This window comes from Spermophilus citellus (genome assembly GCF_964194105.1).
Source record: "Spermophilus citellus genome assembly, chromosome: 6".
NCBI classification, from domain to species: Eukaryota; Metazoa; Chordata; class Mammalia; order Rodentia; family Sciuridae; genus Spermophilus; species Spermophilus citellus.
Window position 1 is genome coordinate 79860601 of NC_138187.1, and position 25218 is coordinate 79885818.

General features: G+C 36.0%; 1 protein-coding gene across 1 annotated transcript in view; it reads right to left on the reverse strand.

The window, feature by feature from the left end:
- LOC308651262 (uncharacterized protein C10orf67, mitochondrial) overlaps positions 1 to 25218 on the reverse strand; it is a gene marked incomplete at its 5' end in the record, with an annotated part of 122852 nt that overhangs the window by 44559 nt on the left and 53075 nt on the right. Inside the window, 2 exons of the mRNA XM_081298192.1 lie at positions 4183 to 4365; positions 4985 to 5032. Of these exons, the coding sequence (XP_081154318.1) occupies positions 4183 to 4365; positions 4985 to 5032 (231 nt within the window). The remainder of the gene's footprint in view (positions 1 to 4182; positions 4366 to 4984; positions 5033 to 25218) is intronic.

Below are 25218 nucleotides of genomic sequence, written 5' to 3' on the forward strand. Positions count from 1 at the left end.
GTGCCTTTATTCCTTAATTAAGCTGCACAGGCTAATAAAATGTAACTCTTTGTATTTACCTAGAATTAAATAAGTTCAGTGAGATATTAATAATTATCTGAGGTTGTTCAGATATACAAATTGGAAGTAATATGTGATAAGTAAGTAAAGCAAAACAAATAACCTTAATAAGTTCAGTTTTCTGTTTTGTTTTGGTTTGGTTTTGATACCAGGAATCCAACTCTGATGCGCTTAACCACTGAACTACATCCCCAGCCCATTTTTTATTTTTTTATTTTGAGACAGGGCCTCACTAAATTGCTGAGGCTGTCTTTGAACTTTCCTCCTGCATTAGCCTCCCAAGCTGCTGGGAATACAGGTGTGCGCCACAGCGCCCAGCTCAAGTTCAGTTGCCTTGACAGAGATTGCATTAAAGGAAAAGAAAACAAACAGGGTATTAAATGAAGAAAAGTTTAACAACCATCATCAACTCCTAAAGAAAAAATATGGGTTGTATTTTAACGTCTATTGATGAGTTTCCAGGTTGGAAAGGTGGGACCTGAAGAATCTAGGGCTGAAGACACCAGGATTGGAGAAACTGACAAGTTGGTAGAACTGGATTCAAAATGACTGGTCAATAGTCCAATGCCAGCGTCAGAAGGGTACAGCCATCTTTGGCCTGGCTCTGGCAAACATTGATACCGAAAGAGTTCACAGCACACAGCACCAAGCAGCAGCATTGGCATGTGCAATAATGGCAATCAGGATGAGTGACAGCATGTCAAATGCTCAGTCTTCTGGGGAGAAAGACCCAAGACTAGGCAAATGACCTAGTGTTCAGGGCTAGCCTCAGCTCCCAGTGGGAACTGGAGCGAAACCCACAGCTGAACCCCAGATAAGTGGAACAAAGCAGCACCATGTCACAAGAGGTAAAATGGGTCCCTGTGTGTCCAGCATGATGCTTATGTTACCACCCAGTCAATGTCACATGCAGTCAGAACCTAGCATCTGCCCACTGCTGAGAGTACGTGGGGAAAAACGGGAAATTATCCAAATCTCAGATTTATCTATTCCTGACTTACAGAGCAAGATCTTTAGTCCTTAATTTAAATTATGCTAAAATAATATGAACTTCACAAATAAAATGTTATGATTGTTTTTCAGCAAAACAAAGAAGAGAAAAAGCACAAAATCCCTCAAGTGATGTTTAACAAATAATATTTTTTCATTTGTGCAACAAATATTAAATATTATTTTCACCAAGATATTTTCAGCTCCAAATATATTTAGAAAGTATATATTTAATTCATCATTATTTTAATTACTTTAGTTCATTTATATACTTATATAAATGTGTGTTTGTGTGTGTATATATATATATATGTATATATATATATACACACACACACACACATACATTTATCCCAGAATAAAACAATGTAGAATATAAGAGTTACCTTTCAGTAGAATCTTAAATAGGATATTGCTCAGGTTTTCAATTTTGGCCTCTGAGATCAGACTCTAAAGATGAATTCACTTTAAATGTGGCAAATGAAAATTTTGATTTTAAAATAAAACAAGTAATTGCGGTGTGTTATTTCAATTATCTCCACATTTTCAAGTTATTTATGCTAATGAAACAAAAATCCAGTATGATAAGTGAAATTTTTGTGTCAACACAGTCCACCAAAATACAGTAGGCACCTTTGACAACCTCTGAGGACCACGCATGTGTGCAGATCATTCTCTCTCTCTCTCTCTCTCTCTCTCTCTCTGTATTACTGAATTGCTCAAAGTTGCCAGATCAAGAATGAGCAAAGGGCTGCCTTTCTCACATTGCTCTGAAAAACCATTAACAGCTTGATTTATCAGGCCAGGCCAAAAGAATGAAATAATCAAACAATGAACAGTTTCTATTATTTTCTTTTCTATTACAGTTTATTTTAAATTTCATGTGCAATTTAACCAAACAAAAGTGTGGCATGGAGAGGAATTGTAAATTTCAGAAGGCAATAGTTTTCCTTTACCTGCCTAGTCTACAATAATAATTCTATCTCCTATAATTAATAATTTTCTAAAAAATTTCTAGCTTGAAGGCTGACCATGGTCAGAATCACAAAATGATTGCAAAAAATATTTTACTGAACATTTCTTGAATGTTAAAAACAATATTCTAGAGCTTTTATTCAAGTCTTTTGTCTGGACAAATTGCTTTATTTTGAGAACTCTAAGAATGGGAACACAATTGACTTTGTCCCTTGTCCCATTTCCCACACAGAAGGGCCCTGATGCTTTCTGCAGATCTAAGCACACACCATATGTTCCATCCATATAGACCAGGTTAACTCATGGAAGCTCAGAAGTCTTCCAGGGAAGCATTTACTGGGTGCAACCTTAATTAACTAATTACTTAGGGTAGGGTTAGGAGGGGGAGGAAAACCTGGGAATCAAATTTAACCTTGATACGTGAAACCTCAGTATTTGAAACGTTTTACAGATATCAAAAAATAAACGTTACCCAAGGGCACTGTACAAACACAAATTTTATGTTGTGAAATCTTGCATACATAGAAATCAGATGGTAATGTTCATATCATGTTTTTCAGACTGGCTAAACACTCAGTTTATCACTGAGTGCTCCGCTGTGTGCACCATGTGCCCTGTTCCCACCGAATGACACAGATTTCAAAAAATAAGTATGATTAATGAGATAAGTTAAATGACTGATGTAAAAAGTTCCTGCAGCAAGCTCTCCATTTGGTCATTTACACATAGTAAATATTGTAAAACCCTTTAAAGATAATTTTTAAGAGGCCCAGCTACCTCTACAGAATTAGAAGCAGAAAAATTATAACTGGAGTATGTATGTATAGTGTTAATGTACATTGAAGAATTAGCCACATATATAGGAGAGCTTATAAGAACAGAAATAGTATCAATATTATTGTTAACAATAATAATGTATAATGTATGCATATTATATAACGATAGGATTAATAGTAGTGAAGACCTAGAAAAATATATTTCACTTTACAATCGAGTCAATTAATATAAAGATGAAAATAACAGCTTAGGCCACCTTCCCCTCCCCCAGTCCAATTTTTACTTATTGTTACACATTAACTTCAGAGTCTCTCCAGCAGACAAAATGTACTGTTAAGCTCTGGAAAAATCCAGATAACAATCATTACAGTCAGAAGAAAAGAGTGTGGCACTAGAGAAAAGCCTATCGAAATGACACCTCCTCAGACAGAGATCCTAAGTCATCTTTGTCTTTTCTTTTTTGGTGCATTTTTAGTGGGGGGAACACAGGGGGTATCTCCACCCCTCATGCCTCTGACTTCAGATGCTCAGGATCTATCTGTAAATTGAGGACACTGGAGCTTCTGAGCTGGAATTCTAGGGCTCCTGTTGTGGAGACTTGGGCGCTTTCTGCTATGGCTGCCCCCTGCTGCTGGGATTTTGAGATGGGAGGCTCAGCTGCTTTGCCCCAATTGCTGACTCCACTGTGCAGTCCTTCCAGGCCCTTCTAGAGCCTCTGACCACAGACCCCTGCCACATAACCGATTTCATGGCCACCAACTTAGCCTTCTGAGATGATATGCTGCCTGGCCACAGGCTCAACAAGTCCAAAGCTTGAGACTGGAGCCCCTTGAAGCCAGCTAAGTCCTGGACACATCCCGACAAAAAAATTTCTTAAATAACTAAGTGCTTAAGTTGTTTTTCAGAAGAACCTCCAGAATTTACTCAAGGACCTTTGAAGCTGGCTTTTCAAGAATGGACATGCGCAGGCAGAGCCAGCTCATCTGGTCCCAATGACCTTTTCACCACACAAGCTCAAAATCCCTGCTGCAGAACACAACTCCCCAGTGGAAAAAGAAACGAGCAACCTGTCAAGAGAGATGATGACCCTTTGCTCCTGTGCAAAAAAGCTTAAAACTTCCCCTTCTCTCCACCCAATCAACAAGCAGCTTTTTCTCCCTCACTTCCTAGGAACACTGACATCCTCTTGGGAAAGACTAAAAAGGGCATGCTGGGTAACAGCCAGATCTAGGTGAGATTCAGGTGTGTTGAGATGGTCATCCTGGTTGATACTGAGCCCTGGGATGTGAGGCAGCAGTTGTATTAGAGCCCACAGGACAGGTGCACACCTAGATGTCATGAAAGGTGGCGAGGGGGCGGGGCTATGTAAGCAGTTCTTACCTCTTGAGGAGGCTCTTCCTTTATAGTTTTCTTTGAAAGCTTCACTTTTTTAGTCCTAACAGGTGATGTACTACGAGCGGCAGCAGAGTGTGGCCTCAAAGGTGTCGTACTCCTGGATAAAGTCCCAGAATGGGAGGGCCACGGGGACAAAGAGCCTTCTCTTCCCCAGACTGTTTTCAGGTTCTGACACACAAAAAGAACCAACTTAGTCATTCTCATGTCATTCCTCAGATCTACGCTCTCTTCCCTCCCCTGAGTGGGAAACTCTGAGTTGAAGTTTTCAGTCCCAAAGTCTGCCCTGGCCTGGCTCAATTTGCAGGCTGGGTGCAAGTCTCTACCCCGCCCCACCCCCCACCCCCATGAATCCTAGCATTCCAAGACACACATGCCAACAGACTGATGTGCTTTGGAAACACCTGGGAAGGCAGGGTCCCTGTGGAGTGGGATGAGGTGATAGCTTGAGATTGTATCAGGGTGGGCTGGAGTAAGGGGAATAGGAGGAAGGAAGGAAGGGCAGGGTGTGGAGCCAGAGGAGCAGCCTACAGACAACACCTTGACCTGGCTGGTTTGCTCCTGGGCTCACTTTCTCTCTCCTCCACCTGTGCTCAACAGTCAGTTCCTTGTTACCTATTCATACCTCTTGCTCTACTTTCAAGCATTTTTCTTTTTAAACCCCAACATCAAACAGTGGAAAGCCTCAGTACAGTATGTATAGATTCTCTAACCCAGATGCCAAGAGAAGGGAGGCACAGAACAGATGGAGAGAGAGATTGATTGATTAAATACAAACCCTGACACTTACACTATCGTACTTTTTTCTAAGCTCCATGTCTTCTTTCTGTTTATTAATCTGTGAAATGAAAGACCATATTATTTTTTATCATTTGTGAAAATTACAAAGGAGAATTTTTTAAAATCTTAAGCAATAAAAGAGTAGCACTTAAAACTATTTCACTGTAGAAACTATTATAGAAATATGAGCTATATTATTGAATGTGAATTAGAAGAAAAACACATATGTATCTGGAATAAAAAGCACCTAAAAATAAGTGAATTATATATATTTAAAGTTGTTAGCATTTATTTATTGCTTTAAGAATAACAGATTATAGGGACACATATTAATTATTTATGAGGTGACAATTTGATACATTATCATAATAGCTATAAATCCAAGGCCTTATTTTAATATTCTGAAAAATTAAGAATTTAATAGTGAATCTTCATAAAATAATAAAATTTTACTTTAAAATTAATTAATGTTAATTTCCAGGCACAAAAGCATTGTATCAGAAAAGTACTACCAATCAATGCTTCAATAATTTAAAGATTTTTTTCATAGCATGGATTTATGAATAATTATTTGAATTATGACTAACCTTATTTGAAATTAAATGATAGAACTAAAAGATGAGAAATACATTTAACGATTAATTTCATTGGTATCTGATTAACAACTATAATGGATATCCAAAAATCTTTCTCATCTTGAACATTGAGCAGAACACAACGAAAAGATATAACAACTTTCAATCTGGGAGGTTAGTTACTAATGCCTATGAAGAACTGTATTATATGGTCTCAGTGGGTTTGAACTCAAGCCTAATACAGTTAAATTCCATGATGGTTTAAAAATAACTTTCTCCAAAATCTTCAAAAAACTATTTGCAAATTGAATCTAGCACTATATAAAAAGTATAAGAGATGATAACAAAGCAGAATTTTGCTTAGGAATACGAAAATGATTTAACATATAAAAACCACAGTATTTTTTCGTATTATGGAATAAAAGAAAAAAAAGCAATAATTTCCATAGCTTAAGAAACACTTATGATAAAAACTCAAAAAATTAGGGGTCTCTGGGGCTGGGGATGTGGCTCAAGCGGTAGCGCGCTCACCTCGCATGCGTGCGGCCCGGGTTCGATCCTCAGCACCACATACAAACAAAGATGTTGTGTCCGCCAAGAACTAAAAAATAAATATTAAAAAAAAAATTCTCTCTCTCTCTCTCTCCCCTCTCACTCTCTCTTTAAAAAAAAAAAATTAGGGGTCTCATAAAACTTGGCAAATGCTTTCCATGAAAAATTTATAGCTAAATCATACTTGATGATGAACTGATAAATTATACTCCCCTAAGATTGAGAATAAGACAAAACACTCATTTTCACCATTGCTATTCAACATTATATTGGAAGTCGTAGTTATTGTAACAAGACACTAAAAAGAAATAAAGCATAAAGATCAGAATGAATAAGTAAAATTGTCAACTGTTTACAGAAGATCTGATTACTTATATAGAAACTCACAAAGAACCTATGAAATTATTATGATAACTAATAAATTAATCCAGTAAGCCTGTAGGATACAAAGTTAAAATAAAAACAATTGTATTTTTGTATATCCAAGAACCAAACAATTAGAAATAAATTATAAAAACAATTTCAATTACAACAGCATCAAAAATATAAAATACTTAGGAATTTAACAAAAGATATGCAAGCCCTCTACCCTGAAAATTACAGTCCATGGCTAACAAAAATTAAAAGAGAACTAAATGAATATAAAAAATTAAAAGAGAACTAAATGAATATATATATATATATATATATATATATATATAATTTATATATTTACATATAATATATAATTTTATATTTATATATATCATGCTTATGGATTGAATGACTCAGTCTATAATATATATGTCAATCCCTTCAAATTGAACTACATATCTATGTATTTATTTTAAAATTATTTTTAGTTATAAGTGAACACAATATCTTTATTTTATTTTTTTGTGGTGCTAAGGACTGAATCCAGTGCCTCACACTTGCAAGGTAAGTGGTCTACCACTGAACCACAATGGCAGCCAGAACTATAGATTTATTATAATCATAATCATGCCAATTCTTTTTTGGTAAAAACAGACAAGCTATTTCTAAAATCTACATAAGAATACAGAGGATCTAGAATTTTTAAGATGATTTTGAAAAAGAACAAAGTTGGAGGAGCTACTGCCCCTGACTTCAATACTCATTATAAAACTCTGTGGTACTAGCATACAGATTGAAAATCATTAGAATTGAATAGAGAACTTAAAAATACACTGTTTAATTTTTAACAAAGATGCCAAAGCCATCAATACAATGGAAGAAAAAGCTTTTCAACAAATAATGTTGGAACAAATGGATAACTTTTCTTGGGGAAAAAATAGAAATTTGACCCTCATCTTATACCATACACAAAAATTAATATGAACCATATTGTTAAACAAAAGACTAAAATCATAATAGCTTAAAAATCATAAAGGAATGTCTTCTTGACCTTAGGTTAGACAAAGTTTCTAAATATTTATAAAGGAATATTCATCAAAGAGAATAACAGGTAAATTAGACTTTAAAACAAAAACATTCTGTCATCAAAACACATTGTTAAGAAAATTATCAGAAAAAGCACAGCTGGGAAGAAAATATCTACAAAGCATGTATCTGAGAACAGACTGGATCCAAGGAACAACTTCTGGATTGTACTGTAGTCGCATGCTTAGTTTTTAATAATTGCCAAATGGTTCCCTAGTTATCTACTTTCTCTGTATCCTTGCCAACATTATTACCACTATTTTTTCTCTTTCAACTCAACAATTTCATAGGTGTGTAGTAATATCTTATTGATTTGCATTTCCCTCATTGTTAATATGGTTGAACATCTTTCATGTGTCTCTCCATTAAAATATCTGTTTGTGTCTTTGCCAAGTTTTTAATTGGAATGGTTTGTTTTGATTTTATTTTTCCCTGTTGAGTTTTTGGAGGTTTTTCATAATGTGATATTAGCCCTTTGTTAGAATATGTCTACAAAAATTTTCTCTTCCAAGTCTGCAGCTTATCTTTTCATTTGTTTCACATGTGTTTTTTTTTTTTTTTTTCCTTTTGTGGGGATTGAACCTATGGGCACTTCACTAGTAAGCCACAGTCCTTTTTTTTTTTTTTTTTTTTTTTTTTTAATTTTTAGACAGGGTCTCTTTAAGTGGATGCAGCTGGCCAGGGACTTGTGCTCCTCCTGCCTGAGCCTCTGAGTTGCTGAGATTACAAATGTGTGCCACTGAACCTGGTTCACATATGCTTTTATGTTGCAAAAGTTTGTAATTTTGATGACGTCTGTTTGGGTCACTTCAAAATTTGTATGTTGATTTAATACCAATACCAATGCAATGATTAGGAAAAGAAGTTTTAGAACTAAAATGGTCTAGATTAGGTCATGAAGGTAGGAGCCTCATCATGGGATTAGTGCCTGTTTAAGAGGAGGACAGGTGTCTCTGTCTCTTTCTTCCTTCATAAGCATGCTCGAGAAAAAGGTTAGGTAAGCATGCAGCCAGGAGGAGTTGCCTTTAACTTATGAAACGGGCCTTCACCAGATACCAGTGATGGCACTTTGGTCTGAAACTTCTGAGCCTCAGCACTGTGAGAAATAAATGTTTGTTGTTGAAGATACTTACTGCCTAGTATTTTGTTACAGTAGCCTAAGTAGGCTAAGACAAGGTCCAATTTATCAATCTTTCCTTTTATGGATTGTGCTTTTGGTATTAGGCCTAAGAACTCTTGGCTCAGAGCTCTACATTCCAAAGATTTTCTTCTCTATTTTTCTAAATCTTTGTAATTTTGTATTTTACACATTGTTATGGTTTTGACATGAGGTGTTCCCCTAAAGCTCATGTGTGAGACAATGCAAGAATGTTCACAGGTGAAGTTATTAGATTATGAGATGTGTAACTTAACCAGTAGATTAATATGGATTAACTGGGTGGTAACTGTGGCTGGAGAAAGCAGGTCACTGGGGACATAGGTTGCAGTTTATATTTTGTCTCTGGTGAGCAGAGGTCTCTCTGCTTCCTGGTTGTCATGTCTAGAGCTATTTTCCTGCACCACACCCTTCTGCCATGATGTTCTGCCTCATCTTGGGCCTAGAGCTAGGACTAGTCAGCCAAGGATGGACTGAACCTCTCCCCTACAACTTCTACTCTATTGGCCTCCCTTCTTTTATTGAGACACCTTGTTTATATTTGTTCTCTAGCTTCCATATAAGATAAAAAACATCCAACCCTTGACTTTCTGAGTCTGGCTTATCTGGCATGATGCTCTCCAGTTCCATCCATTTACCAGCAAATGACAATTTCTTTCTTCTTTTAAAAATATGAAACACCGTATTTACTACTATTATATTCTAGAGATTGGTTATATTTATCTTTATATAATATTTTACTTTGTGATTATTTTATATAATTATTATCATTTTTACAATTTTAAATGTAATATATCTTTCATCCCTTTTTTTAGTCTACTTGTGACCATAGATCTAAAGAGAATCTTCCATTTTTTTAGATCTGACATAGTTAACCTATTATTATGTTTAATCTTCTTGGTCATGTTTGTGTTCTGATTAGTGTTACATAATAGTTTATTTATACTTAAATTACTGATGAGGAAGAACTTACTACTGTCGCTTTACAAGTTTTGTCTTATAGTTTTGTCTACTATTAACTAAACTTCCTTAATTTGTGTTTCATAAATTTATATGGTGAAATTTTTATTCCTGCCTATTACCTTTTTTTTTATCTTCTATGTCTATTTTGTCATTACTTTGGGATTATATAAAGTTACTTAAAGGTACTTAAAAATAGTATAAAGAAACAGTATAAAGTACTTAGTTTCCACTATTTTTTAAACTGAACTAACTTTGGTTTTCTAAAACAATCAGTGTCTTTATATAACTTGTCATGATTTTATATTGATGTCAAACTGCTTTTATACCTTATACCCATTCACAGATATTTATGATAATTTTATGCTTTATTTTTTCAAATTCTGTGGCAAAATTTTTTTGTGTATCACAAAAAAATAAACTCAGAAAAATGAGAAATTATATCCCATCTAATTCAAATGTGAAAAAAAAATGAAACATCTCATGAATGTGAATGTCATCCTTGAGCAGAGACCAGGCTAGTCTTCTCTCTATTGCCCAATTTTTGTATATGTGCTGTCAAAGCAAACACTCTTCAACTGATTGTCAACAAAGGCGTAAAAGCAGCTCAGTGGAGGAAAGCTAACCTTTTTAAAATATGATGCTGGAGCAACTGGACAGTCATAGCCCAAAACAATAACCTCTACTTATACTGTACACTTTGCACAAAACTTTGTCAAAAACTTTGATGTTTTAAAACAGCTGGGGGTTGGACATTTTTTCCAAACAATTTTTTTTTCTGCACAGATTGACAGGATCATACAATTCTCCTTCTTTAAAACTCTGATGTGCTGAATTTTATTGATGAATCACAATGTGTGATTCTTTTCATACAGTAGCAGGTTTGATTTACTAATATTTGCTACTATCTTTGGTTTTGATATCATGGTAATACTGGCTTCACAAGATGTATTGGAAAGAAATCCCTCCTTTTATTTTCTGAATATAGTGTATAAAATTGATGCTAGCTTTTAAAATGTTTGGTAGAAATTTCTAGTGAATTCGTCCAGACCTAAGTTTCCTTTCAAAAGCTTCTAAATTATGAATTTAATTTCTTTATGGTTGTAGGACAATTCAGACTATCTATTTAATCTTGACCGAATTTTGATAGTTAGTGGCTTTTAAGGAATTGCTCCATTTTTTCTAAGTTATGAAATTTATGAGCATAAAGTTGTCTGTAGTTTCCCGGGTCATCCTGTTAAAGGTTGCACTTTCTGAATTGTAATCCCTTTCATCATTGGCTCTGAAGGTTTGTATCTTTTGCTCATTTCTTCCCATATTTATTAGACTTGCTAGAGAGGTACATCCATTTTATTGATTTTTTTTCAAAGAATCAGCTCTTTGTTCATTTATTTTTTCCTTGTTGTTTTCCTATTTTCAATTTGATTGATTTCTACTATTTTTTTTACATTTTTTTTTCTTTTTTTTAATTATTTTATTGTTGGTTGTTCAAAACATTACATAGTTCTTAATATACCATATTTCACAGATTGATTCAAGTGGGTTATGAACTCCCATTTTTACCCCGTATACAGATTGCTGTGTCACATCAGTTACATTTCCATTGATTTACAAATTGCCTTTCTAGTGACTGATGTATTCTGCTGTCTATCCCATTCTCCACTGTCCCCCCTCCCCTCCCCTCCCCTCCCCTTTTCTCTCTCCATCCCCTCTACTATAAATCGTTTCTTCCACTTATATAATTTTTCTCCTACTCCTCCTTTCCTCTTATATGTAATTGTGTATAACCCTGAGGCTCACCTTCCAATTCCATGCAATTTCCCTTAACTCTCCCTTTCCCTCCCGCCTGTCATCCCTGTTTAATGTTAATCTTCTTCTCCAGCTCTTCGTCTCTACCCTGTCCTTGGTTACTCCCCTTATATCAAAGAAGACATTTGACATTTGTTTTTTAAGGATTGGCTAGCTTCACTTAGCATAATCTGCTCTAATGCCATCCATTTCCCTCCAAATTCTATGATTTTGTCATTTCTTAATGCAGAGTAATACTCCATTGTGTATAAATGCCACATTTTTTTAATCCATTCATCTATTGAAGGGCTTCTAGGTTGGTTCCACAATCTTGCTATCGTGAATTGTGCTGCTATGAACATCGATATAGCAGTGTCCCTGTAGCATGCTCTTGTTAGGTCTTTAGGGAATAGACCAAGAAGGGGAATAGCTGGGTCAAATGGTGGTTCCATTCCCAGCTTTCCAAGAAATCTCCATACTGCTTTCCAAATTGGCTGCACCATTTTGCAGTCCCACCAACAATGAACAAGTGTACCCATTTCCCCACATCCTCGCCAGCACTTGTTGTTGTTGGACTTCTTAATGGCTGCCAATCTTACTGGAGTGAGATGTTATCTTAGGGTGGTTTTGATTTGCATTTCTCTGACTGCTAGTGATGTTGAGCATTTTTTCATGTACTTGTTGATTGATTGTATGTCCTCCTCTGAGAAGTGTCTGTTCAGGTCCTTGGCCCATTTGTTGATTGGGTTATTTGTTATCTTATTATCTAATTTTTTGAGTTCTTTGTATACTCTGGATATTAGGGCTCTGTCTGAAGTGTGTGGGGTAAAGATTTGTTCCCAGGATGTAGGCTCCCTGTTTATCTCTCTTATTGTTTCTTTTGTTGAGAGAAAACTTTTTAGTTTGAGTAAGTCCCATTTGTTGATTGTGGTTGTTAACTCTTGCGCTATGGGTGTCCTATTGAGGAATTTGGAGCCTGACCCCACAGTATGTAGATCATAGCCGACTTTTTCTTCTATCAGACGCCGTGTCTCTGATTTAATATCGAGCTCCTTGATCCATTTTGAGTTAACTTTTGTGCATGGCGAGAGAAAGGGATTCAGTTTCATTTTGATGCAAATAGATTTCCAGTTTTCCCAGCACCATTTGTTGAAGATGCTATCCTTCCTCCATTGCATGCTTTTAGCCCCTTTATCAAATATAAGATAGTTGTAGTTTTGCGGATTGGTTACTGTGTCTTCTATTCTGTACCATTGGTCCACTCGCCTGTTTTGGTACCAATACCATGCTGTTTTTGTTACTATTGCTCTGTAGTATAGTTTGAAGTCTGGTATCGCTATACCGCCTGATTCACACTTCCTGCTTAGCATTGTTTTTGCTATTCTGGGTCTTTTATTATTCCATATGAATTTCATGATTGTTTTATCTATTTCTACAAGAAATGCTGTTGGGATTTTGATTGGGATAGCATTGAACTTATAGAGAACTTTTGGTAATATCGCCATTTTGATGCTGTTAGTTCTGCCTATCCATGAACAGGGTATATTTTTCCATCTTCTGAGGTCTTCTTCTATGTCTCTTTTTAGGGTTCTGTAGTTTTCATTGTCTGGATCGTTTCTTTCTTTCTTGTTTGGGCTTGTTTTGCTCTCCTCTTTCTAATTTCTTGAGGTAAAAACTTAGATTGTTTTTTTCTCTACTGTAAACAGTTGGTGCTGTATGGTTCTCTCTTAGCACTGCTTTAGCGATCTCTTACATATTTGATATTTCTTAATTTTCATTCAGTTCTCTTTTTAAAAATTTTACATTGAGACTTCCCTTAACCCATGGATTTTGGGGAAATGTGTTGTTTCATGTCCAAGTGTTTAGAGATTTCCTTCTTGTCTTTCGGTTACAGATTTCATTTTAATTAGAAACATATTATATAAAATTTACTTATTTACTTTTTGTGGTACTGAGGATTGAACACTGGGTGTTCTACATCCTCAGTTTTTTTACTTTTTATTTTGAGACAGGATCCCGATAGATTGTTGAGGCTGGCCTTGAACCTGCAATCCTACTGCCTCAGCCTCCTGTGTTGCTGGGATTGCAGGTGTGTGTCACTGCATCTGGCTAAAAGTTAAAAAGTTTAAAATGGGCTCAGAATATGGTTTAGGACATAGTGTACAGTGGTGAATGTACATAGGTATTTGAGAAAATACGCATTCTACTGTTATTGCCTGGATATTTCTTGTGACAATCAGATCCTATTCATTGCTGAGCTTTCCGGTTTTCAGTTGTTCTATGACTTCACTGATTTGTTGTCTAGTAGTTTGATCCATTATTGAGAGGATATTTTAAATTTCCCAATGATAAATTGTAGATTTGTTTTTTTCTTTTTTTCAGCTCTATCAGTAGTTGTGTATTTTCAGACTATTATGTGTACCTATACACATTTAGGATCCTGATGTCTTCTTGGGCCATTGATATTTTTATCATTATACAATGTTCCTCTTTGTATATGATAATTCTATTTGTTCTAGTCCACTTTATCTGAAATTGACAGGCTCAGTTCTGTGTTTTATTTTGAAATTAATGTCTAAAAACTGTCTTTCCCATTGTTTATTTTCAATTTACCTAGGTCATTTGTTTTTAAGTACATTTTCTATACATGAAATATTACTGGACAATTTTTTTTTGGATGGTTCTGGAGATTTGACCCAAAGGTCTCATGTAGGCAAGGCAAGTGCTCTATTCTGAGCTGCATCCCCAGTCCTTCTCAAATGTTGAGATAGGATCCCACTAAGTAGCCTAAGTTGGCCTTGAACTTGTGATCCTCCTACTTCAGCCTCCAGAGTAGCTGAGATTACATGCATGTGCCACTGTACCTGACTGGATCATGTTTTTAATCCACTTGATCAATATCTATCTTTTAATTGGTATACTTAGACTATTCACATTTATGGTAATTGTGGATACATTAGGGCTCAGTCTGCCATTTTATTATTTGTTTTCTGTGTATTTTCTTTGTTTCTAAGCCTTTCCTTTTGTCTTACCTTTTGTGGGTTACTTACATATTTTTAAAGATTTCATCATGGTTTATTGTTTCTGAGTGTTGTGTTTTGTATAGTTTTTCTTAGTGCCACAATAGGTATTTACAATACATATATATAATTTATCACAGTCTCCTAACATCCAGTGACGTGTAGAAATGTTATTCCAATTAGGTCTCTTTACCCTTCTACTTTTAAAATATAATTGCCTTAAGCATTTCCTCTACAATGAAGATAACACCTTAGCTGGTATTATAATTTTTGCATCAACTATGAAATTTGATTTCAGAAACCCAAGAGAGTCTATGATATTTACCCTCACTTCTGTCCACTCATGTGCTTTTCTTCCCCACTAAACTCTGGATCAAATCATTCTCTGTCAACATTTCTTTTTTTGTGTAAATAACTTCCTTTAGTATTCTATCAGAGCAATTTTACTGGCAACGGAGTCTCTTAGTCTTCCTCCATCTGAGAATGTCTTTATTTCTCCTTTATTGTTAAAGGATAATTATGGCTGATATATAATTCATAGTTGATAGTTCTTTTCTTTCAATATTTGAAAAATGTTCTATCACTTCTTATTTGGCCTCCATGGTTTCAGACAAGAAATATCATTTAAATCTGCATTTCATTACAATACAATTCATTTAAATTTTTCTTGTTTCTCTCTGGCTGCTCTAAAGATATATATGTATAGATAGATATTTGGTCTTTAGTTTTCAATTATGATGTGTCTAGGTTTGGTTTTTCTAAGATTTCTCCTACTTTGAATTTTCTCAATTTCTCAAATCTATTGGTTTATGTCTTTCACCAAATTTAGGAAGTTATCAGCCATTTCTTAAATGAACTTCTGTGAGTTATTTATTTTATTCAATTTTAGGATACTCATACATTGTCAATTCTGTGACTTATATTTTTATTTTTATATAGTTTTTTGATGAAAAGTTCTCCATTTGAACAATGTAGAATTTATAATTTTTTCTTTATTTTTTAGACTCCAGTGGTTTTATTGAAGAAATCCTCTGGGCTCCATCATATGAAAATACTATCTTCCATCACTCTCTAAATCTTGATACTTTAAAATTCTACTCTGGGTTTTTTTCAATTTTGTCTTTGGTGTAAAGTGAGACAAAATTTCATTTTTCCTTATAAACACTGATGTTACAGTGTCATTCATTGAAAAGTTCATCTTTTGCCCACTGATTAAAGGTTCATATACACATTGATGTCTGCTTCTGGAATCTTTGTCTGTCACCTTGGTCTGTTTATCTTGCTTTATGAGAATCACACATTTTGTTTATTAATTAGCAACTTGTTTCTGAAGTTCGGAGAAGGCATCTTAGCTATTCTTGACCCTGTTTTACTATGCATATTACATGGATTATCAAATTTTAAACACACCTTCTGCAATTTTATGGGAAATAGACAAGGTCTATACATCAGAGAGAAATGATTTTTTTTTAAATTTAAGTTTTCTAACCCAATTCTTTCCATTTTTCTAAATGCTCCCTTATGTTTCTCATTGAGTCAACATATTTTGTTAGATTTATTTCTTGTTATTTTACATTTTTTTGCTACTTCTATAAATGTATATCATTTAAAAATGTCAGTTTTCATTGGTGAGTGACATAGGCATAACTATGGTTTTTGGGTATTGAGCTTACAAAAGTGGATATTGACAATTTCATACATTTTATTTCCTTTCTTTGCTTTACTGAAAGGAAGCAGTTAATACCTCCAATACAATTGCAGTAAAAATGAGAGAACCAGCATTTTAATCTAGCTATCAATATTTTACCATTAATTGTGATTTTTGATAAGTTTTTCATAGATAGCCTTTACCAGATTAAAAAAGTTTTCTATTTCTAATTAACTAAGAAATGGCTTTTGTTTTTAACCATAAGTGGATGCTGCCTTTTATCAACTACTTTTTTCCCTGCCACTATTTAAGTAATCAGATGAATTTTCTCCATTATTTTTCAATGAATTGGAATGTCAGATTTTTGAAGGTTAAGTCTTAAATATTCAGAATAATTTCAACTCATGTATACATTGTTTTTGGATTAATCGTGACTGTTTATTCATCCAATATTTTTGTCCGTTAAGTAATTTGGAATTTACACTATTGGCTTCAATTCTTCCATTTTTTAGTCTATAAATTGTAACTTGCATGTTTAACTTATCAAAACATAAATGCAATAGTTTTACTCATCTTCAAAATAAGTATTGAAATACTTTAATTTTATTGTTTTTCTGTATTTTTTACACCAATATTGAGTTACAATAAACTATACTTTTACAATATTCCATCTGATGAGTTTTGAAATATGTTTACACTCTTGAAACCACCACTATGATCAAGATAATAAATATATCCATCACTCCCAAAAGTTTCCTTTTGTGCCTTTGTAAATGATATCCTTCCCTGCTCCATCACTAGGCAACCACTGATTTGCTTTCTATCACTATGTACTAGTACTCATTTTCTAGAATTTTAAATAAATTGAACCATACAAATGTATTATTTGCTTTCTCTGGCTTTTTTCCCTCAGTATAATTTGAGATTCATCTTTGATGTGGTGTATAAGAGTAATCAATTCCTTCATATTGCTGAGTAGTAATAGTTGCTGAGAACATTTTTATATGAACCTTTATGTAAACATATGCCTTTATTTATCTTGGAGAAATACCTAGGAGTAGAATGGCCAGATCATATGCAAGCATGCTAGGAGCCACAAGCAAATAATATGATGCATGGCACCTTTGGTTGTAAAGCGACGCCAGCTAGCCACTGAGATGATATGATTATGTTAAGATTTACATTCATATGGAAATTGGACTCCTGCTGTTCACCTTGGCCTGCTACGGGACTCATGTTACGGGACTCCTGGAGAGTTCCCATTGGTTGGGGAAGGATAGTAGGAGGGAATTCCAGGGGAGGTGGGGGGGGGGCGGTTCCGGTAGACGCGCGTGTGGGTGGACGATTCTGGCTTGCCGGCACCTACGGAGTATTGGCGGCTTTTTCAAAAATAAAGTTTTGTTCCTGCTTGAGTGGCTCGTGATTCTGTGCCCAGCCAAGACTGCGGCAATTGGTGGCCCGTGTGGGGAACACCTGAAACTTAGAGGTGAGTAAAATTGCTCGCCCCTGAGGGAAGGCGACAGAATGGGTGACCATTTCAAAAAACAATGTGTTCTTGTTTTGATTTATTTTGTTTTTATTTCAAGCTCCCTAGCCCTAGAATTTTCTCAGGCGAACTGGGAAAAATGGTTGGCTCAAGGTTTGAAGTTATTCGGCCCTGAGAAAGAGAAAATTGATATAACCATTCTCTGCTCCGTATTTGTTTCATTCTGCTTCGGCTTTGTTTTATCCTATCTTACTGGGTTACGTTACCTTTATAGTAGATTAGAATCTAGTAAAAAACAAACCGAAAAACTGTTAAGTAAATTGTTAGAGGTCCAAACTATGGTAGAAAAAACGCTAGGTCAAGCAAAAGAGAAGGTCTCTCAAGCTAGTCAGACAGAGGAAAATTTAAAGAAAGAAAGCTTAGAGGAAAAACAGCCATCAGGTGGAGAATTACAACAGGAGGCTGCTACTAACTCCGTTCTATCACCAGAGGGCGTAATTCAACCAACAGCTCCATCTACCGCTGAGCGGCCCTCAACTCCCGTAGTTGATGGATGGAATTCTGAGGCAGGACCCCAAAGATTAGCATGCCCTGTACTTGAGCAGGCAGGAGGGCAACGAATTCACCGTGCTTTAGATTGATTTCAAAACAGTAAAGCAATTAAAGGAGGCTGTAACAACCTATGGGCCGCAAGCTCCCTTCACGGTAAGCATGGTGGAATCTGTTACCAACTTGGACATGACACCAGCAGATTGGGCTAACGTGTTGATCTGTGCTAAATGGAGGACAATATTTGTTATGGAGGTTGCCAATGAGGAATTTTGCATGGAGACAGCTAGGCGAAATGCAGAAGCCGGTTACCCTCAAAGCAATATAGATATGCTATTGGGAAAGGGACCTTATGAGGGCCAAAGACAGCAAATTGAATATGACCCTGGCATATACGCACAAATTGCTGTAGATGCAGTTAGGGCATGGAAAACTTTACAGGGGCATGGAGATTTACAAGGTCAATTATCTAAGGTAATACAAGGAACTAATGAACCTTACACTGAATTTGTAGATAGACTTATCCAGACAGCCTCTAGAATATTTGGTAATACAGAACAGGCAATGCCATTTATAAAACAACTGGCTTATGACCAAGCAAATCGTTGCTGCAGAGAGGTCATTAGACCATGGAGACATGAAGATTTAAACACATATATTAAATTATGTAGAGACATTAATGAACAAGGGCAAGTCTTAGCAGCAGTACAACAGGCTTTAGATGCCAGGCCAAAAACATGCTATAATTGTAATCAAACAGGACATTTTAAAAGGAGTTGCCCCATAAGAGGAGGGTTTAACAAAGCTGGGTATCAAAGGAATAGAATACCGGGTATTTGCCCACGATGCCATAGAGGAAACATTGGGCTAATGAACGCCGTTCTCAAACCACCATAGAGGGTATTCCGTTATCAAAAAACGGACAAGGACCAAGTGTTTACCCACGATATCGTGGAGAAAGGTATCAGGCTCCATTGCCAAAAAACGGACTAGAGGGCCCAATGCCCCGGGGCCCAAAACCACAAATATATGGGGAAATGGAGGAACCCAGCAGCACCATCAAGGTAGTTCCCAGGACGCATTATCCATTAAATCCCTCATCAGACAAACTAGAGGGAGCGCAGGGTTGGACATCTGCGCCTCTGCCAGAGCAGTACTAACTCCAGAGTTGGGAGTTCAAATAATTCCCACAGGAGTAAAAGGACCTCTTCCCCAGGGAACAGTAGGCTTATTATTGGGACGCAGTTCTTCTACACTAAAAGGACTTATGATAAGTCCTGGGGTAATTGATCCCAATTATGAGGGTGAAATAAAAATTATAGCTAGTTCTCCCAGAGGTATATCAGTAATTTCACCAGGAGATAGAATAGCACAGTTATTAATAATACCCAGCCTGCATGATAAATTTTCCAGTTGTAATGTAGAAAGAGGTTCCAAGGGATTAGGCTCCACAGGTGTAGATTGGGCTATGCTGTCTTTAAATTTAGATTCTTGCCCAATGCTAAAATTAAACATTCAAGGACATGACTTTAATGGGCTGCTGGACACAGGAGCTGACCTCAGCATCATATCTCGTCAAGAATGGCCAAAACATTGGCCATTACAATAAGCCACTCAAACGCTTCGAGGCCTAAGAGTGGCAACAAATCCCCATAGAAGTGCTATGGTATTAGATTGGAGGGATCCTGAAGGATGTGAAGGAACTATACAGCCCTATGTATTGGATCATCTTCCCGTAAATTTATGGGGACGAGATGTCCTACATCAATTAGGATTGACATTAACAAATAACATCAATCCTAACGCGCCCACTACTAGGGCTAAACAAGGCTTTAGGAAAGAAAAAAGATTAAGAGAACAAGAACAAGGTATGACAGCACCTATTCAAATAGATCAAGAAATAAATAGACATGGATTGGGTTTTCAGAAAGGGCCACTGAGGCAATCAAAATTACTTGGAAATCAGAAAGACCAGTGTGGGTTCCTCAGTGGCCCCTGACTAAAAAAAAGATACAAGTAGCCCATGACTTGGTCAGACAACAATTAGCGGAAGGACATATACAACCTTCCGTATCCCCCCATAATACTCCCATTTTTGTCATTAAAAAGAAATCTGGTAAATGGAGATTATTACAAGATTTAAGAGCCATTAATAATGAGATGTTATTATGGGACCTGCTCAATCAGGGATTCCCCAATTGTCTGCTTTACCAAAAACCTGGCATGTTTTAGCTATAGATATTAAAGATTGTTTCTTTTCAATTCCAATTCATCCTGAGGATAGTCCACATTTTGCATTTACTATCCCTGCACTGAATCATGAAGGTCCTGATCAGATATGAATGGAAAGTACTCCCTCAAGGGATGGCTAACAGCCCAACTATGTGTCAAATTTATGTTAATAAAGCAATCCAGCCACTTAGAAATCAAAATCCTGAACTACAAATATTTCACTATATGGATGATGTGTTATTGGCACATAAAGATAAAAACACATTGCTAGAATGTTATGCCACACTTACTAACTTATTGAAAAATTATAATCTAGAGATAGCAATAGATAAAGTACAATTAAATCTTCCAATTAATTATTTAGGAGTTCTATTATCCTCAACCATGGTCCGTCCACCAAAAATTCAAATACGAGTAGATCAACTCAAATCACTTAATGACTTTCAAAAGTTATTGGGAGACATAAATTGGATAAGGCCTTATCTAGGCATACCAACAGGAGAGTTAGGACCTTTATTTGATATTCTAAAAGGTCCATCAGATCCAAATTCACCCCGCATGTTAACACCTGAAGCAAGAAAAGCATTAAAAATCATTGAAACATATATGGAAAATATGCATTTGGATAGAATTGATATAAGTTTGCCTTTATTATTTATTGTACTACCAACAAAAAATATTCCTACAGGAGTATTTTGGCAAGAAGGTCCATTATTGTGGATACATTTATCTTATTCTCCTAACAGTATTCTTACTAGATATCCTGAGGCTGTAGGACAATTAATACTCAAAGGAATAAAAGCAGCAAAGGGAGTGTTTGGGATTTCTCCCAATAAAATTATTACTCCATATACTATGGATCAAATTGATGAGTTAGCTAATGAGTTAAATACTTGGGCAATAATCATGTGTAAAACTAGTGTTTGATTTGATAATCACTTACCATCTAATCCTTTGTTGTCTTTTTGGTCTAAGCATCCTGTAGTTTTTCCAAAAATGACAAGAAAAACCCCTATCATAAATGCTCCAAATATATTCACTGATGGGTCAAACAATGGTACAGCAGCAGTAGTTACTCCTGATCAAACTTTTACATTTTTAGTACCCAAACAATCAGCTCAAAAGGTAGAGCTTAATGCAGTATTACAAGCTTTTATGATGTTTAAAGATTCTGTATTTAATTTATTTTCTGATAGTCAGTATGTAGTTAATGCTATAGTATCCCTTGAAGATGCTGGTAGGATTTCACCTTCTTCTACTGTTTTCTCTTTGTTTTCCGCTATACAAAGTCTAATCTGGGACCGAAAAGATCCATTCTTTATAGGACATATCAGGGCACATACAGGATTGCCTGGAGCCCTTAGTATGGGCAATGAACTAGCAGATAAATCTACACATGACATACATATTTTCTCCACAATAGAAGAAGCCATAAATTTTCATAAAAGGTTCCATGTCAATGCTAATACTTTACAAAAGCGTTTTAAAATAACTAAAGTACAAGCCAGACATATAATAAAACAATGTAAAAATTGTGTGACATTTTTACCACAAGTTAATCTTGGAGTCAATCCTAGAGGACTGATACCTAACCATATTTGGCAGATGGACGTCACACACTTGGCAGAATTTGGAAAATTAAAATATTTACATGTTATAGTTGATACTTCTTCTGGATTTTTGATGGGCTCCCTTCATGCCAGAGAAAAAACTAAAGATGTTATAGCTCATTGCTTACAAAATTTTGCCACTGTGGGCGTTCCAAAACAGTTAAAAACGGACAATGGTCCTGGTTATACTTCCACCTCTTTTAAACAATTTTGCTCATCATTTGGCATTACTCACATAACAGGAATTCCATACAATCCACAAGGACAAGGCATAGTTGAAAGAGCTCATCAAACTATTAAAATGTACTTATTAAAACAAAAGGAGGGAATTGGAAAGGGGTATATATCCCCCAAAGATAAACTTAAAATAACCCTTTTTACTCTAAACTTTTTAAATTTGGATTCATCAGGACTTAGTACTGTGGAAAGACATTTGTATCCAAAAAATGTACATAAGCCTAAGGTACTTTGGAAAGATATTCTAACAGGACAATGGAAAGGCCCAGATCCAGTGATAGTCTAGAATCGGGGCTCTGTCTGTGTTTTTCCACAGGAGGAACAGCAACCGATTTGGATTCCAGAGAGATTAACTAAAACAATTTCTACAGAAAAAGAAGATGATTTGACTCAAATCCGTAACAGCTGATATCCAGAGCTCCAGCTTGGCTATTCTTACATCTGTGACAGTGATTAACCAAGGTGTTTTTTTCAATATCTATTTTCTTATTGCATTTTTCCCACATCATAAAGTTCTATTTTATTTTTGAGCTCATACAAACCTAGGTTAATGTTTTTCTGATCAGTTTTATTTTTTGACTGTGTTTTATTTTTTGACTGTGGAGTTTTTAAACATTGCAATGGAGATTTCACCTAGGTATAGCTATAAGGCCTTTATTTACTATTGTCTTATGTGTTGTATGTTGTGTGCACACTTCTGTTTTGTGTTGTATGTCTGTATGTGTGTATGTCCATATTTCTTATATGAGGAGCGCTCATGAAAAAATGGATCAGAATTTTTTCTTTATTCACGTGATTTATATGGTTTAATTTAAATTAGGTGAACAACTGTTAATGATTGTTTTTAAAGATGGTTAACAGATCTGTTTGTTTACTAATTTAAATTAGGTAAACAGCTGTTAAGGATTGTTTTTAAAGGAGTTTAACAGATCTGTTTGTTTACTTTCACCTTTCCTTTTCATTATATTTAATAATTCTGTTCAGGATAATGTCTCTTTAGCATCATTGCCAGAATTTCCATCTCCATCCCAATTCCGGTGAAGACTAAGATAAAACCAAACTACAGCTTCTATGATAGCAATCACAGTAAACTGTATAAACTGATGCATCAATGAATATAACTCAACAAGTAATGCTCAATCAAGGACTTGATTTACTTTGGGAGGAAATGGACATATTGATAGACTCCTCCGATTTGAACTGCCTGCAGAACTTGCCTGGACTATATATCAGTTGCATGCATTGTGAAATATCATCTGGTGCAGCGAATTGTGGTACTGCTGGCGTATCTTTGCTGATGGTGTCACCAGTGACGCAATTTTTCCAAAGGAGCCATCAATTGGCTTGGTGTCATGGCATTTCTGTATCCTCCTCCCTTCTACTAGTGATGGTCTAAATTTGGGGGTCAACAGAGGTGAGGCAAAGAACCTCACCCCCCCACTGGCCCCAAGGCTAAATTTGGGGGCCAACAAAGGTGAGGCAAGAACCTCACCCCCCCACTGGTGCATAGGCCTATCCACAAGCATGGCTGAATGCTGGACCGGTAGTCAGTGACGGGTTGATCTGATTGCAGTGGATTCAACCTAAGACAGGAAGCTGACGCCTAAAGGTCAGTTCTCCCATGACGGGTAAGAACCATATGTTGAATTGGACAACCTACCAGGCACGGTCCCTAGCCACATTGCCTGTTGCTTAATTAAACAGAAGGGGGCAGATGCTAGGAGCCACAAGCAAATAATATGATGCATGGCACCTTTGGTTGTAAAGTGACGCCAGCTAGCCACTGAGATGATATGATTATGTTAAGATTTACATTCACATGGAAATTGGACTCCTGCTGTTCACCTTGACCTGCTACGGGATTCATGTTACGGGACTCCTGGAGAGTTCCCATTGGTTGGGGAAGGATAGTAGGAGGGAATTCCGGGGGAGGTGGGGGGGGCCGGTTCTGGGGCCTGCCGGTTCCGGTAGACGTGCGCGTGGGTGGACGATTCTGGCTTGCCGGCGCCTACAGAGTATTGGCGGCTTTTTCAAAAATAAAGTTTTGTTCCTGCTTGAGTGGCTCGTGATTCTGTGCCCAGCCAAGACTGCGGCACAAGCATAGATTTTTTAGAAGTTTTTTTAACTGCCAAAATATTTTCCAAAGTAGCTGTATATTTTACATTCCTCTCAACAGTGAATGAGAATTATAGTTGCTCCACATCCTTGACAAAAATTGACATAGTTAGGCTTTTAAAATTTAGCCTTCCTATTGAGCATATAGTAGCATCTCATTGAGATTTTAATTTGCATTTGCCTAAAGTCTAATGATGTTAAGTGTCTTTTCATATCATTGTTTGCCATCTGTTTACTGAAGTGTCTGTTTCAATAGTCCACTCTTTTTAAAAAATTGAGTTATTTATCATATTATTAAATTTTGAGGTCTTTGTATATTCTACAACACAAATCTTTGGTTGGATATATTTTATAAATATTTTCTCATACTCCAAGGCTTGCCTATTCTTTTTTTAAACATTATGAACAGTGGAATTAAAAAAAACTTGATGAAGACAATTAATGCTATTTAAGGAAGCTGTCAAATCTGTAGTCGCTAAGATCCTCTTTTATACTTTACTTTAGAAGTTTAGTAGTGTTAGCTATTATATCTAAGTTTTGGATCCAATTCAGGTTTTTAAGTTTTTTTGTAGTTGTATATGGACAGAATGTCTTTGTTTATTTTTATGTGGTGCTGAGGATCATACCCATGCCTCACACATGCTAGGCAAGTGCTCTGCCACTGAGCTACAGCCCCAGCCCCCAATTTCAGGTTTTTATGAGGAGTTGAGGTTCATTTATTTTGCTAAGAGCTGTCCAATTGTTCCAGCAGCATTTATTGAAAAGATTATCCTTTACTGCATGAGTTGTCTTGACACCTTGTCAGAAATCCATTCACCATATGTGACCCACAGGGTCTATTTCTGGGCTTTCTCTTCTATTTCATCAATCTATATG